Source organism: Pipistrellus kuhlii, unplaced genomic scaffold, assembly GCF_014108245.1.
Source record: "Pipistrellus kuhlii isolate mPipKuh1 unplaced genomic scaffold, mPipKuh1.p scaffold_m20_p_11, whole genome shotgun sequence".
Lineage (NCBI taxonomy): Eukaryota > Metazoa > Chordata > Mammalia > Chiroptera > Vespertilionidae > Pipistrellus > Pipistrellus kuhlii.
In genome coordinates, this window is record NW_023425416.1 from 43,798,804 (window position 1) to 43,815,327 (window position 16,524).

Consider the following 16,524-nt stretch of genomic DNA (forward strand, 5'->3'; position numbering starts at 1 on the left):
CATCTTGAAAGGAACTGTGTGCTGTGAAGCTACAGTGGACACAGGGGCAGGTCTCAGCCTGTCCTCCATGCCTCCGACTGGCCCCTCCTGCCATGGCCCCTGGTCCCCTGTCTGCTGGCGGCCCCATGCCTGCAGCGCACATCATAGCAACCAGTTGTTTAGTTGTTTGGTTGTTCTGCTGTTCAGTCTATTTGCATATTAGGGTTTTATATAGAAAGATTACCAATTTACGTGTCTTTCCCCTTTAAGATTACCAACATCTTAAGGTTAGTAACTATGTCTTATCAACAATGATAGCTACCATCTATTGCAGACTTACCTAAATGTGCTTTACAAGTATTACCTCACTTAATTATCAAAAATATTGAGGAGATAGGTACTATTATTATCTTCACTTTAAGAAAACTGATGTGTAGACAAATCTTTTCATCTCTGTACACTGAGTGCACACCCGAAGCCTAACCTGTCATGAGCATTCAATAAATTCTTGTCATATAATTTCCTTCAGCCCAATAGGCAGAGATAGCAGGATAAAGAAAGATAATATCCTTTGCATTCCAAAATATGCAGTATATCCAAAACATTATAAAAGCACATAAGGCCCAGAGCAGCCTGCCTTCTACTTGTGCTTCCAAAGGAGGGCCAGTGAGAGGGCTCAGGTTGTCCCAGAGCGTGGAGAAGGTGTTTCTCAGAAGCAGGCACCTCAACAAGGGGGTGTCAGCACCTCCACCACTAGGAATCTGTGCTCTCCTGGGGAATGGAGAGAGCTGAGCAGGGGAGGGGAGCTCAGGACAACTCACACTCCACCCTCCAGGAGCTCCCACCCACGGAAGATCAAACCCTCTTCATAACACGTTGCAGAAGAGTTCCGTCTAGCTGGCTGGGCTCAGAAGGCATCATTCATATAATCAGTGCATACTGTGCATTCCCGAAACCAGTTTACCTGGGAACAGAAGAGATGGGTTCCTATGTCCACGTGGAAAGCTAAGAAATGGGAGTGGCAAAGGACTACTGAGAATGAACCCAGATAGCAACAACCATCAAGCTCACATGCAAATACACATGAGCACACAGACACACTCACAAAGAAACTCTGTCCTTTGCACCACTGACCCATAGTTCTATAGTTAGCTTTTGTCATCTTACTCCTGCTCTTGTTGATAGCTCACAGTTCCCTCATCATTTCAAGACGTTCCATAAATCATGATATAACCAACCTGAGACTCTTCCTCTGGGCCTAAGACAATTTTGACTGAGCAAACACCAAGTGGGGAGGCCAGCTATGGTGCCCTGACCTGTCTGCACCAAATAGGAAGTGGATGCTTTCATGGTATATGAATTGTGCTATACTTTGTATCATGCTATGTATATAATTCTGGCTTAAGAATACAGGCAGAATTTGTACCTCAGCTGAAGATGTTCTGATTAAATTAAGCAAATGTAAATTTTTTTAAGTATTTGGGGTCTGACAGGTTCATCCTCAAAAAATTGGAAAGTAAGATAGATTTGAGTTATAAAATATACACATAATAGATCAGGAACATCAGGTCACCTGAAAGAAAGAGAATGGCTGTTATATCAGAGCTGGACTTACTTCGAACATGCTTGAAATGTGCTAACCTGAAATAAGAATTGTTCCCTGGGGTGGGGCTCGGTCAGCCACAGAAGCAGGAAGCAATTGGAGGCAGAGAGTCAGGCACTGACTGGCAGTGTCCATCCTAGGACCAATCAGCACAAGGAGAACTTTAGGCATTAGGCTTTCATTCTTTTGGGAACTATGGCAAGGCTCCCCCTATGTAGAGCAGGTGGGCAGAATGCTTAGATTCAGTTCTTTTTTTAAGATTTTTTTAAATTGGTTTTTAGAGAGAGAAGATAGGGGAGAGAGAGAGAGAGAGAGAGAGAGAGAGAGAGAGAGAGAGAGAGAGAGAGAGAGAGAGATCAATGTGAGAGCAAAACATCAATCAGCTGCCTCCTAGTGGGGATCAAGCCCTCAACCTGGGGCGTGTGCCCTGACTGGGAATCAAACCTGCAGCTTCTTGATGCATGGGATGACAACTAACCAACTGAGCCACACTTGCCAGGGCTGGATTTAGTTCTTTGATGGCAAGGCGAGAACTGGTTTTAGAAGGGCTGCCTAAAGGGTCACATGGACTAGCACTTGAGAGTCAGGGAACAGCAGGCTGGCGCTGTAGGGCGGGTCCCTGGCGTTAGCTAGGTTTCCCAGGCTACCTGTGTATTAGCTAATTTGAATAATTTCACAGGTTCCCAGGCACAAAAGCAGTAACTAGTTGTCTGGTCTGTGGCCCTGGAGCAATTCGGGCTGGGGCTGAGGCTGGGGCTGGTGCCTAGTGGCTGGAGTTTGAGAGCTTGAAGGGAAGTGGTTGGGATGTTGACTTAATCGGCTCTTAAGGGAAACTCTCTAGTCTCTATGCAGAGTTTCAAAACTGGGTCAAGACACATTTAAAAAATAAACTTAAAACATTGTATTCCACTGAGTGGTTTTATCTTGCATGCCTACTCAGACCCATCGCCTGGGGCCCAGTGGGAAAGGATTCTGAGTGCAGGCTCAGCAGGGAGCATCCTGAGATGGATGGGTGAGGCAAGGTAGGAGTATGGGGCAGCACAGCTCCCACAGCTGACCCAGATGCAGAGAGCTCTGTCTTGGATTTCAGGCTGCCCTAGAGCAGCGTTTTTCAACTGCTGTTCCGAGGCACACTAGTGTGCCGCGAGATGTTGCCTGGTGTGCCGTAGGTGCAGACAAGACAAGAATTTTATAATTTTTCACTATTTTGTTTACTTAATATTTCATAATAAAGTAATTATAAAATACTTTCTTTGTGTTTATTTGATTCCTATTCAAGAGAATTACTTTATATATAGTCAATATAGGCACAGAGTTAAATTTTTTAACATTTTCTAATGGTGGTGTGCCTCGTGATTTTTTTCATGAAACAAGTGTGCCTTTGCCCAAAAAAGGTTGAAAAACACTGCCCTAGAGCAAAGAGCCTCCCCACAGTGAGGAGGAGGCATTAGCTGTCTTCACCAGATGACTAGAGCAGGGACTGATAGCAGGAGTTAATCATTCTTTATGACTGCTTCCCGTTCATTTTCCTCAATGCCCTTTAAGACCATTTGCAATTATATATATATATGCACACTATATTCTTATTATTTATATACTTATTAAGTGTTTCACTATATATTTGCGTGTTTAGTATCCATCTTCTCACTAGAATATTAGCTCCAGTGGGGACTTACTTGATTCACCAGAGTATATAGCCCGTGCCTAGTAAAATGGCTCTTTCAGAGTTGGCATTCTAGAATATTTGTTCAACGAGTCCGTGAATAAATATAAATGAAACAATAAATGGGTGAATGGAACTCTCCTTACTCACCAAGCAATTTTTTTTATCCTGGTGGGGTTCTTTTGAAGAAAAGAAAAAAAAATCCCATCACAATGTCAGGAGTCCGTCTGGTATTTCTCATAAAATTATAGCTGGAATCCAGGGAGTGCCTTATTCATATTTAGTTAACATGGCTCATGCACGCAGGGACAGTCCACCTCTGGACACAGAGTGGTTCTAGATAGACTAGACAAATAGCGGTTGGTTTTAACAGTATCCTCTTCCACCCTTAGGAAAAGGTGCCCCCTCCAACATCCGGTTTTATTTTTCTACTTAGAATTTCTACCAAACCATCAGCAAAGTCTTTGTAGTTGATACTACCACATGGTTTCTCGGGTTCTTGGGTTAAATAAAATCTGCTGGAGCTGGAAAGATTTTTCTGCATCGACTTTCATCCTTGCTGCTTAATTAAATCCCTCACCTGGGAAACGAGTAATTTTCAGCCATCTTGCGCTCTGTGGAATCAGCATGAAACTGTGACTTTTGAAATACCAGAATGCCAGTTGTGTTTAATGTTTCAGGGGCAACAGCCTGTTCTATTTGGAATCCCCTACGAAGATAGATATTAACTGAGAATTGAAAATGACAGCAGAGGAGATTGAATCAGAAGAGCAAAAGGAGCACACAAATCTACTTCCCCTCTTTCTACAATCTCTTAAAATGTCAGAAAATATATATTTTGTAAAGAGGACATCTACACCAATAGTAGGAAAAAAGAAATAACGCTATCAGAGACCCAAAAATCTTGGGAGTTTTCCTGGCAGCCTAGGATAATAGAATTGGGTTGAAAACAATGAAGATGCCAGAGACCAAAGAATGCTCAGGGAGAGAGAAACAACTGTAAATGTAAGAGCACAAAGAGACACTAAACTCAGCAAATTTACTGAAGAGCGTGGGTTGTCTCTGGTGGCTTGTTTCTCCACCCTACCCTCCCCTTTGTCATGAGACTTTGCAATGCCTCTTATCACAGAAGTGGTACCTATTACCCATCCCTTGAGTCTGGAATGGCCTCATGACTTGCTTCGCCCAATAGAAATGACAATGTATAGAAGGAATTAAAACATACATCCACACGCTCAAACACACATGCGGATGTGAAAATCAAACAAGAAGTGGCAAACCACCACCATATCAACAAAAACATGTACATTCTCAGTTAAACTCAAGTAATTCTTGATGAATGACATGGTATACATGTGTGCACGCACAGACACACGTCTGGAATAAAATTCCAAATTATGCCAACATGCAAGGTGGCAAGTCAGGAAAGTAGAGCTAAGCCATAGTATAAGGTACTGAGAAAACGTAGATAATGACTAATTTTAGATGTCAATAGTAAACAAAAAAATCAAAATACATATACATACTCACATAAAAATGTAAGTGTATGGGAAGGGTCTAGGAGGAAACAGGGAAACCATGGAAAGTGGTCGCCTCTGGGCAATGAGAGGAGATTGTAGGGCAGCATATGAAGGTCAACTTGCACCTTGAAACTTTATCAACATCCAAATTTTGGAGTTTTTAACCATGCAAATATGATTATTTTTGTATAAAAGTAAAGCTGAGAATTATTTTTTTAATATAGCTATCCAAATTTTACTTGCTTCAATATGTAGCAAAGCTATTTTCATGAGTGGGAAGAACTGGTAAAAGTCATGTTTACTTTATTTCTACTAATATGTGTTTTAGGATCATTTGTATAAATAAAAAACTGTTGCTTCCAGCTCTTAAGTAGTATTTTTTGTTGTTGTTGTTTTATCCCCTTCTGCTTTCTCACCCAACTCATTCACTTTTCATTCTAGACCAGGAGACATGATCACTCTTCTAGAAGATTCCAATGAAGATTGGTGGAAAGTAAGTATTTTTCTTTCTTTTTTACATATATCGATATAAAAAAAAGAATCATTTGGTGGCTGTCATTACAATGAATGGTATAATTACAATGAATTGTGGATGCATGTCTCCTTTTTCCTTTCAGGGGAAAATTCAAGACAGGATTGGCTTCTTCCCAGCCAACTTTGTTCAGAGAGTACAGCAGAATGAGAAGATTTTTAGATGTGTTAGAACCTTCATTGGGTGTAAGGAACAGGGGCAGATAACACTGAAAGAGAATCAGGTGAGTAATGTTGAGTCTGACCAAAACAGAGTAACAGCCATCTACAAATCTGAATGAGCAGGGTCATCGCCTTGAGAAAAGATATTCTCGCTCCAACCATATGAGCGCAGTAGGATCTAAACATGCAAAACCAAAATGTTAGGAAGCTGACTTGGTGGTATCTGTCCACGAGAGGAAATGTACATAACGTCATGGCAACAGGATGAGGACATCTGGTCTCTGTGCTTTTCTCTGAGGATCACTGGTCTCGGATGTGGGCAGCTACTCCAGGCTGGGCTCCATGCAGGTCTCCATGAACGTGTGGTTCACTTTTCATGGTCTTTTGGGGATAGTGTGCCGTTACCTGCTGCTGGATTACATAATTCATTGCATTTACTTTCAGTCACAAAGACCCCTCTTAAGTCTTCTTGTGCAGATTCCAAGCTTCGGTCTGCTCCCTGGAAACCATGACACTCCCTAACCTGGGACTGCCTCTGGCCCAGGCCCTGGATATCTCCCTACATATAAGGTAGAGATGAATGTGGGCTTCATTGTGATCACACTGATTTCCTGAGAAGTAAGGCAGGAACCCCCATTAAGGTGACCAGACGTCCCGCTTCCCTCCAGCACCCAGGACCCGGGCTTCCCTCACAGCCCCAGCTTCGTCTGGAAGGACATTCAGAAGGATGCCCGGTCTAATTAGCATATTATGCTTCTATTATTGTAGATGTTTAAGACACAACACAGCTTTCAGCCTGAACCTGGAACCACATAGATCTGCCTGTAACTCTGTAGGAAAGTGACATAGCCCCTGATAGGTGCCCAGTCTGGTGTTTCTTAGGTGTGGTCTTCCGACCACCTGAATCAGAATCACCTGGGAGCTTGCTGAATATGCAGAATTCCTGACTCCACCCTAGACCCGTTGAAGCAGAACCTTTCAGGATAAAAGGCAAAGAATCAGTCTCTTTTACAGACTCCCTAAGTGTTCTGATCAAAGTTAATGGTTGAGAATGATCTTCATTTTCATTGCCTCACTTTAAGTCCTATTATAGCTCTGTGAGAACTGAAGGCATTTTTATTTCCAATTACATATTGATCAACAAAAGCCTCTGAGGTCTCTTTATTGAGACACAGATTCTCTATTTTCTATCTTTGTCAATGTGGCAACCAATTTCAGTGTCATCTTCTTGAAAGAAAATTTATATTTCAAAAAATGTTTTTATTGATTTTTAGAGAGAGAGGAAAAGAGAGTAATAGAGAGATAGAAACATCCATGAGAAAGAAACATCATCTTGCATGATCCCTACCAGGGATGGATCCAGCAGCCCAGATATGTGCTGGGAATGGAACTGCAACCTCTTGGTTCCAGGGTTGACACTTAACCACTGAGCCACATTGACCGGGCAAAAATTTACATTTTACAAATCTTTTATTGAGAAAAAATAAATAAATTTGTCTCCACTTTAGTATCCTAAATTATTTTAGCTGTTAAATTTCAAAGCATGCTTATTAATGGAGGGGAGTACAATGTAGTAACAAGAACATGGATTCCAGTGCCACACCGAAATGGATCCATATCCTACGTGGTTTTGGCAGAGTCACCTGTGAATATCAACATTCCTATCTGTAAAATGGGTATAGTAGCATCTCCCTCTTGACTTGCAGTGAGAGTTCAATGTTATCACCTGTATAAAGACCCAGCACAATGCCTGGCCAGGATGGAAGCTTAGTAAGGTCATTTCCTTTGCTGCCAACATCACTCAGAGTTAAGCCTAAATGGGGTATTCCTCTGCAGTGGCTAATGCCACCTAAAATTACCTACTAAGCATCCAAAATTAGCCAGTATGATATTTATAACCCTAAAAATATGAAGAGACAAAAACTCATTAGCAGAGAAATAGAAGAAATTTGATTCTGAAAATAAATGCATCTCTGATTAAATCATGCTCCTGCCTCTTGGGTAAATTTGTCTCACAGTCATTATATTATTTTTTTCACAGAGCCTCTGTTTCCAAATAGAATTAAGTTACCCTTTCGTTGTGAACACAACTAGTCTGCCATGACATGAGTATGTCTTCTTCATTTTGGAAATTTTAAAAGTATCCTTATTAAATCAACTTTAATGAAAGTATTTTTAGTTCAGGCCACAGTTCTGCCATCCCTATAAAACTGTTTCATTGATTCTTTGTGTTCTGTAAAGCTTTAAATAAATAAAAAAATATTTTAGATTATAAAACTAGGCTCATTTATTGTGGAGAAAATTTGGAAAAGTACAAAGAAGAAAATAAAGATCACACGTAATTCACCCATCAACTATTATTAACATAAACACTTTGGTATATTTCCTTACCAAACTTCTCTTCTAATTTATATTTTGTTATTATATTCTGCTTAGTTCCCAACTAATTTTCTAAACTTAGTCACTATATGTTTATGTAAACACGGTTTTTTTACAGTTGTATAACAAACATGTCATATAAATCAGAGGTTGATAAACCCATTAATCAAATCTGGCCAGCTTTTAAAGTTTATTAGGACAAAGTTTATTAAAACATAGACTCGTGCACATATATAATCTGTTACTGCTTTCACACTACAGTGGTTGAGTTGGGTCATTGCAACAAAGACAATATGGCCTCAAAAGCCTAAAATATTTACTCTTTTTTTCCTTTACAGAAAAAGTTAGCCAACCCCTGATCCAGATGTATAAGTATTTAAGTATTCTATTGTTGGATATTTAGAGTTTTTATTTGTTTACCTGTTATTGATAACTACAATAAACATCTCTAAACCCAAATCTTTCTCCATAACTCAGAGTTCAGCACCTAAGGATAGACTTTAGAGCTTATAGGAAAACATATAAAAGATTTTTACAATTCTTGATATTCTACAAAATTGCCTCTAAAAAGGTTGGGCTGATTTATACCCACATCGACTGTTTATGAGAATATTCCAGTCACCACATCCTTGCCAGAATTGAACATTAATATTTTTATGTCACTTGGTAGGTGAATAATATTTCATATTAATCTGCATTTCCAGGATAGTTAGAGAGGTTGGAATATTATCATCTATGTATTAGGCACTATATTTCTTTTACAAAATAATCGATTTGAGTACTTTATCTATTTTCTTACACTATTGAAAAAGTTTCCTGTCTTTTAAGAATATTTACAACTGGTTTACCACATGTGGCCAGCATTTTCTGATCTATCATTTGGCCTTGAATCTTAAAGCTTCTCCCTTCAGAAACTTAGTAATTCTTTGATTGAACCATCTCCATTTTATCATATTTACCTTCAAGTGTTCATCTCTGTATCACTTTCTACTTTATGTATCACTCTCCACTTCTTCCTAAGAGAATATTTCAAGAAGACCTCCTTCCCTTCGATTTTCTGAAGTTTCACTTCAATCCTTCATGGCTTCTCACACAGATTTTAATTTAGTGACCATTTCCTTATAGTGTTTTCTTCTCAATTAGCCCCCCTTTCTTCTGCAACATGTTCTCTTTACATCTCATTACATCACACTTAACCTCAAGAGAGTCTTTCCTTAAAGCATCGAGGCTAAATCTCCCTTCAACCTACTCTATCCCCTTATTCTTTCAGACATATGCACACATTTTCTGCAATATTTTTTCATGTTTTGTAGTAATAGCCTTTATCCATTTATTTTGTGGTAAGCAGACCAACAGCCTCATGTCCTAATCTTAAAAACTTTGAGCATGTTGCCTTAGCATGGAAAGAAGGACTTACAGATATGATTAAGTTTAGGACCTTGAGCTGGAAGATTGTCCTGTATTATCTAGATGAGCCCAGTGTAATCACAGGAGTTCTTATGAGAGGAGGACAGAAAGGTCAAAGTCAGATAAGTAGACATGACCATGACAATGGAAGCAGAGGTCAGAGAGAGAAATTGGAAGAAGTTATGCTGCTGGCCTTGAAGATGGAAGAAGGGGCCAGGAGCCAAGGAATATGGGTGGTCTCAAATAGCTGAGGGCAAGGAAACAGATTCTTTCTTACAGCCTCCAAAAGAAATGCAGCCCTATTGACACCTTGATTTTAGGACTTCTGATCTCCAGAACCGCACGAAAATAAATCTGTGTTCTATCAAGTCGCCAAATTTATTACAGCAGCCATAGGAAACTAATGCAAAAGGGGGCTTGCAGATAGACTAAGGTTATAGACCTGTGATGGGAGCTATCTTAGATTGTTTTGGTTGGCCAAATCTAATCGCTTGCACCCTTAATGGCAGTGAAATGTATATGACTAGAGGCAGAGATGCCAAAAAAGAGGGCCAAAGACATGAGATCAGAGATTAAGTGTAAAAAGGACTCAACCCACCAATACTGGATTTGAAGATGTAGGACTGAGCCACAAGCCAGGGAATATAGGTGGCATTTTAAGTTGACAATCAGCAAGAAAGCAGGCACCTCAGTCCTACAACCACACGGAACTGAATTTGGCAACAATCTAAGTGAGCCTAAAATTGGATTCTCTCCTAGAGAAATAGAAAGGAAAGAAAAGAATATGGCCCCATTGACGTCTCTATTTTGGCCTTGTGAAACTCAGAGCAGAGAAAAGTAGCCTCGCCCACCAGACATCAGACCTACAGACCTGTGAGATAATAAATTGTGCCATGTAAAGCCACTATGTTTAGTAATTTGTTACAACAATAGCAAACTAATACACATCTCAAGTTACAAAGCTCAAAACTGAGTCAAGCTCAGACGGTACATTTTACTCATGTAAGAGATCTGGATTTAAGAAAGTTATTGGATTCCATGGTCAGGGCTTCAGATTTTTCTACCTTTATGCTCTGCCACCATCTCGCAATATTAGCCATCTCCCCTCATGGCCATAGATGGCTGCAGCCACTCCAAGAATCCCTTCCAGATGAGGAGAGAGATTTTCTTCCTAATCCATCTCTTTTAAGAGGAAAACACACTTTCTCACCCTGGTTCCTTGGCTAGAACCAATAAGAGAATCACTAGAAAGGGGAATAGAAGCAGACTTGCCCCAATTAGGATTTACTTGAATCGTGCTGCAGAGATAAAGACAACAGAAGCAGAACTCTGCTATGTGGGAAAATAACAAAAATTACTGTGGATGTCAACCAACAGCCTTCAGCCATTTACTGAACCTAGAACAAGGAGTAATTAGTGCAGAGCGGAAGTTCTCCAGCTGAAAAGATGAGCCAATCAGCTTCTGAATGGCCAGGATCAGTGTGGATCCAGCTCAGGGTCCACTCGGGTGTATTCAGGTCTACTCAGTTGGAGGAGCAGGTAATTATGGATGACTCATACTAACTTCTGGCAGCAAAGAAGCATTTATCTAATGCTGGTCTCCTAGGTTGGGTTAGGATTTGCTTCTTTCACCATTACTTTCCCCCTCCCCTCCCCCCAACATTCTGAACTCCTGGAGTACATAAAAAACTACTTTCGGCTTTGTATGAAACCCCCATAGTCTTTCTGTCTCCATTCCACGCACTGTGTTTTATTTGTTGGGACGTCAACCCCCAGGAGACACTCGTGCTACCTCTAATTTGCCCTACTTCCTGTCATTTCCTTTTCTTGGAGGACCACGTCTTCTAACAAATGTAGAAAGGAAAGCATTGATTGGGGGGAGTAGAGCCCTTAATAAGAGAAATGGCTATCCAGTTTTCAGCTCTGGGCAGCTGCTGAAGCTCTGAGCCTGAGACAGACCTTGGAGGAGGAAATTTCTTTTAGGCTGGTAGATCTATCCTTGACACAGCAGCACAACTTGCTTCAGTTGTCAACTGAGTTCAGCACCAAAGGTCTTAAGGAAATTCTAATCAGCTTCTGAATGGCCATCAGTCTTGGCATTTAGTGTTTATGACTATTCTTCTCTACCTCCAGCTCTGTATCTTTTCATAGGTATTTTGAGGGGAGGAGGACTCAATCCAAGAGTGCTAGGCAAAAGAATATTTTTCTTTAATAAAATGATTGCTCATCTATGAGTGGCAACCATTTTAATGTTAATGAGTTTGGAGGACATGCAGGGGACAACCTTAAATGGTATTAAGTATATGTGATCCCAGACGACTTCGGGATTTTAACCAGACAGGGCCAAGTGGGACTGAGCCAATAGGGCACTTGACCATTATGCAATAGAATTTGAGGCAACAGAAGAGAAGAAACAGAGGGCCAGGCAGGAGTGAGTCAGCAAGCAGGTATCAAGTTGAGACAAGAGTGTGGAAAATCCAGCCCACTTCATTGTCTTTAAGAACTAGGAGGAGTGAGAACAGGTGAGTGATAGAGCTACAAATGTACAAACTGGAGCAGAAACATGGATGACTGATGTTAAAATATTAGTAATAATATAGACTAAGAGACCAAAGATTGAATGCTAAGTGTTAAAGATTAACTACAAAGCTGAATTTGCAACCGAGCAAAAAGTTTAGGCTCTGGGGCATGAGATCAGGGAATAAATGAGGTAAATCTTTTAAGATAGAAAATAATAACATGTATCTGTTTCATATTAGAAAGGCAAAGTCACCAAGTGATGCTGCGGGGCTGTCTATAGCTGGGCTTGATAGTTAGCTAAGCACTGGACTGGCTAAAGATGGTATACTGAGTATGTGAGGTGCCTCTGCTCTGCATATGCTGCACCCACCTTGGTACTGAGATGCCCCACTTACCACAGCTACACATGATTGTCAAAGTCAAGTCTACACCATTGTCAATGAGCCAAGTGGACAGGTCAGGATCGGTCAGCAGTGGGAGGAAGATTGGTTGGTTCAGCCTTTAGAAGTCTTGGCTGTAAAGAGAGAGGGGATGTAGAGAGGAAGGAAGGAAGAGAATAAAAAAAGGAGAGACAGAAGGATTACAACAGGTAGCAAAAGAAAAAGAGGGGGAGGGGAGGAATGGAAAAAAGAACCGCTTTAAATCAACCTGACCCTCTCCTTTCTCCACTTAAAATCCTTTAACACCCAACTGTTGACTGATGCCAACATTCATTTTTGCCTTTTTCCCATGCTGCAGAGTCCTGATTTTTGTTTTCTTGTCCATCTGTATCTTCTATGACTCAGGTAAATCCTAACTGAACTGATTGAATGGGTCTTATTCTCCTTCCTGGTGATTATTTTGGTGGTTGTCTTGTGACCCAGGTCCAGTCAGTGAGATTGGTCAGGTCAGCTAAAGGACTTAGCAGGCTTAGCATGGCTGCATGTCTACACATTCCTGGCCCTGGCAGCCTTTCTGGCTTTATCTCACACCATTCACCACCTCCATCTCTGGCTGCATTGTTCTAGCTAGTCATTCCAAAGTGCCACAAAGTTACCTGCTAGGTGAGATCAGATTACCATATATTTTCACTTCAGCACCTTTTTCTTTACTCATTAATCATTCAAAAATATTAGTTACTTAAGCTGTCAGTCAGTTTTACTAAGTGTTCACTGGATGATCAGTGACTAACATGGGCATGGTCCTTGCACTCAACATGCACGAAATTATTGAATGAAATGTCTTTCTCCCCAGGTCTGCTCAATAAACAATATGAGAGCAGGAGTCTGTCTGTTTTCACTAGTTTTCAAGCTTCTGGAATGGTATCTAGCACATAGTAGGTTCCCAATAAAAATTTGTTGAATGAATGAATGAATGAATGAATGCAGAAAGCAGGGAATTTCAGGTTACTTAGACACTTGAGGTGTCTCTGGTGTAGCCTAATGAGTTAAATATTTGCTAGGATAATAAGCAACCCTGCTTGTCTGGGACCGAGGAATTTCCCAGGATATGGGAGGTCCAGTGCTAAAATTGAGAAAGTCCCAGGCAAACCGAAAAAAGTTTGTCACCTTATTTGTGACCCTTCAACCCAAAGGAGCTCCTCTGGTTCTCCCTCAGCTCCCATCCTTTTCTACTCACAATTAATCTTCTGAGCTGGTCTTTCCATTCCACCTTTAAGTGAAAGGAAACGTTCCCAGCTCTGTCACTGCTTCCTAAAATGGTAGACTCTCAAGCTTTTCTTGATCCTCATTCATCAAGCTGAATCTCAGAAAACATTCAATCCCTGGACTAGTTCCAAACCCAGGGTTCTGCCCAATTTAAAATATATATACTGTTTTGAGAAAGAGAAGTAGAAAAAGAGAGAGAAAAAAAAAATAATGAGAGAGAGAGAAACTATTTGTTGTTCCACCTATGTATGCATTCATTGGTTGATTTTACATATGTCCTGACCAGGGATGTGAACCTGCAACCTTGGTGTATTAGAACAATGCTCTAACCAACTAAGCTGCCTGGCGAGGGCAGCCTAATTTGTTATCAAACTTTTTCTCACAGGGCCACAACTTCCCACACTAACACTGCTCTCTCTTTTCCAATCCAATGCCCCGATGACCTCAGTGAACAGTGATTCCGGTGTAGGTTCTAGCTCCTTTCTTGTTGACATTTGTTTTTTCTTTCCTTGGCATTCAGATCTGCCTGACTTCTGAAGAAGAACAGGACGGCTTCATCAGAGTCCTCAGCGGAAAGAAGAGAGGCCTTGTCCCCCTGGATGTCCTAGAAAATGTCTGATTGCGGGCCCCTCCTCCTTTTGCAGTAGGCAAGCCCTCCTGCGATGCCTCATCTCACACTGTGTCAACCCAGAGGAGCTGTCACAATGGCCCGGCCACCCAGGAAACAGTGAGAATAGACTCAAGGATCTGAGACTGTGGAGTATGAGCCACCAGAGAGAGGGTCCATGGCACAGCATATCCTGGCTGCCCAAGGTGGGGATGAGGCTGAGAGAGTCACTGGCAGAGCTGAGGTCCCTACCTGGTGGCAGTAGAAGGACAGAAACCACAGCTGTTCCCCAGGACTCAACTCCTTCCCTGTCCCTGTGGTATAAGTTAACCCACTGAAGTGTACTCGGTCTGAAGTATGGCCCCAGTGTGAGGTTCAGGTCCCTGTAGTCAAGTGTGATTCAGATTCCAGACCTTTGTCCTCAGTACCAACCAATGAGCATCATCACAGTTGAGACCCCAAGCAATCTCTCTGCAGAGCATCAGGAAGTCCTACTTCCTAGCTCCCAACATTCCAGGGTTCCCCAGGACCCCTCACTTTGTGATTGTGCTGTCTCTTCTGTCCTGAGTCCTAGCAGTATGCATAACACGTGAGAGCCAAGCGGATGTGTCACCAATTATAAAGACCTGACCTGCTCAAAGAAGGCTGACAGGCAGTCTCCCCTGCTGCTCTAGGGACCGACAGGTGACAGAGCAGGACAGGAGACTATGAATTCAAAGGGCGAAGGGGGGATAAAGTAGCGTACGGGGCCCTTATTTATTGAAGATTTACAGCCCTTTCAGTAATGAAGTCCTTTCCCCAAGGAGATGGAGCTGGGGAGGAGAATGTGGCAAAAAGCCTCCATGCGGAGCTTCACTTTCATTTTATGTCTTCTGTGTTCGGGGAACATTTCCCATCATGCCATTTTGTAGGATTCCCTCTTGGAGGGCTGAGTCCACCTTGCAAAGGACCAGAAACATGGGAGAGATCCAATAGCATCTTAGAAGAAAATTAGCCAAATTGGAATCCATTCTTCTTTAGGGCAGTATATTCTACCCTAGCAGATGGCAAATGGAAAAGAATCCCCAGTGCTTCAGCCTCTGAACACAGAGGAAGGTGGGGCCTATTTAGCATCAACGAGGGGAGTCTCTGTTACTCTGTACTTATACTAATGTTTACAAGAATGCAATATACTGTGATGCCTTCCTCCTCATTCCAATGTGCATCTGATGACTCTTTAATATGGTCAAACTTCGCTTCACCATGACCTTGGAATCAATGTCAGTTTGATGTATTTTGGTCCAAAGCAATAAAGCATTAGAACAATTGGTTTTTAAAAGACGTAAGTGGCTGCATCCTGTGCATGTAAGCATCATTGGGAAACCAAAGCTTCATCCGTCTCCATGTACGTCTTTTGTTACTGCTCAGCATGAAGTGGGGAGCTGAAATGGGATGGCTGCTGGTTTCACAGCACTTTGGATGCCTTACTCTTGTTTTTAAGCCAGCCTCCCTCTCTGATACAACATGTAAAACTCAGTGTATAGAGTTGGAGGGGTTCTTTGAGAGCCAGGTTGGGTAAGATGACTGCCATTCTGTAACATGGAATGCCAGGTACCAATGCTCTTTGCCTCTAATTCAATATTCCACTTAATAAAAACAACACATTGGCTGGAAGGAGCATAGAAATCGTGTGTCCTGATCTCTTCTTTCTGGTAAAATATCCACTGAAGCCCTTTGGGAAGGTGGTGTCCCATCCTATGCAAATTTGCATTTAAAAGTCACTGTGGCCCAGCCAGCATGGCTCAGTGGTTGAGCATTGACTTATGATCCAGGAGGTCACGGTTCGATTTCCAAACAGGGCATATGCCTGGGTGGCAGGCTTGATCTTCATTGTGGAACATGCAGGAAGAGTCTATCAATGATTCTCTCTCATCATTGAGGTTTCTATCTCTCTCTTCCTCTCCCTTCCTCTTTAAAGTCAATAAAAATATATTTAAAATAAAAAGTCATTTTGTCTTTTGAAGTTGAATAGGAGGCTGTGATGGGCAGCCTCCAAAGTGGTACCCTGATGAATTATCCCTACCTCCTGGTAATGTTGCCTTTGTGTAGCCAATGGTCACATTGAATCAGGGCTGGTCTTATGTGGCCAACAGAACACAGCAGAAGTGATATTGCAGCACCTGTGGGGCTGGGTCCAAAAGTCCTTGCAGCTTCTGCCTTGACCTCGTGGAACATTCACCCTGGGAATCCTGAGCCACCATGTATGTTTGTCTATTCTGAGGCTACCAGGCAGGAGGGGCCAGTAGAGAGACCACACTTCTGCAGTAGGTCACTCAATTTTTGAATGATTTTTTTAAATACAAAAATACAGGGACTTGGAAATTTGGGCCAATGCTAGAAAGGAGAAAACATAGTTTCTGCAATATGAGGCCCAAAAGTTTTTGCAAACATTAAGTAACCCTCCAAATGCAAGATATCTAGTGTGCCTTGGAGATGTGGTCATCCATATATTGTATTAGAGAAAAAAG

General features: G+C 41.6%; 1 protein-coding gene across 3 annotated transcripts in view; it reads left to right on the forward strand.

Moving 5' to 3' along the window:
- Positions 1 to 15,682, forward strand: part of STAC (SH3 and cysteine rich domain) — a 93,333-nt gene extending 77,651 nt beyond the window's left edge. For 2 of the 3 annotated variants that reach the window (XM_036431781.2, XM_036431782.2), the window contains exons 9-11: positions 5,207 to 5,258; positions 5,383 to 5,520; positions 13,931 to 15,682. In XM_036431781.2, coding sequence (XP_036287674.1) covers positions 5,207 to 5,258; positions 5,383 to 5,520; positions 13,931 to 14,029 — 289 coding nt within the window. In that variant the 3' untranslated portion in view covers positions 14,030 to 15,682. Of the gene's footprint in view, positions 1 to 5,206; positions 5,259 to 5,382; positions 5,521 to 12,502; positions 12,550 to 13,930 lie in introns of all 3 variants that reach the window. The other variant, XM_036431783.2, reaches the window with a different exon arrangement.
- The last annotated feature ends 842 nt before the right edge of the window (positions 15,683 to 16,524 follow it).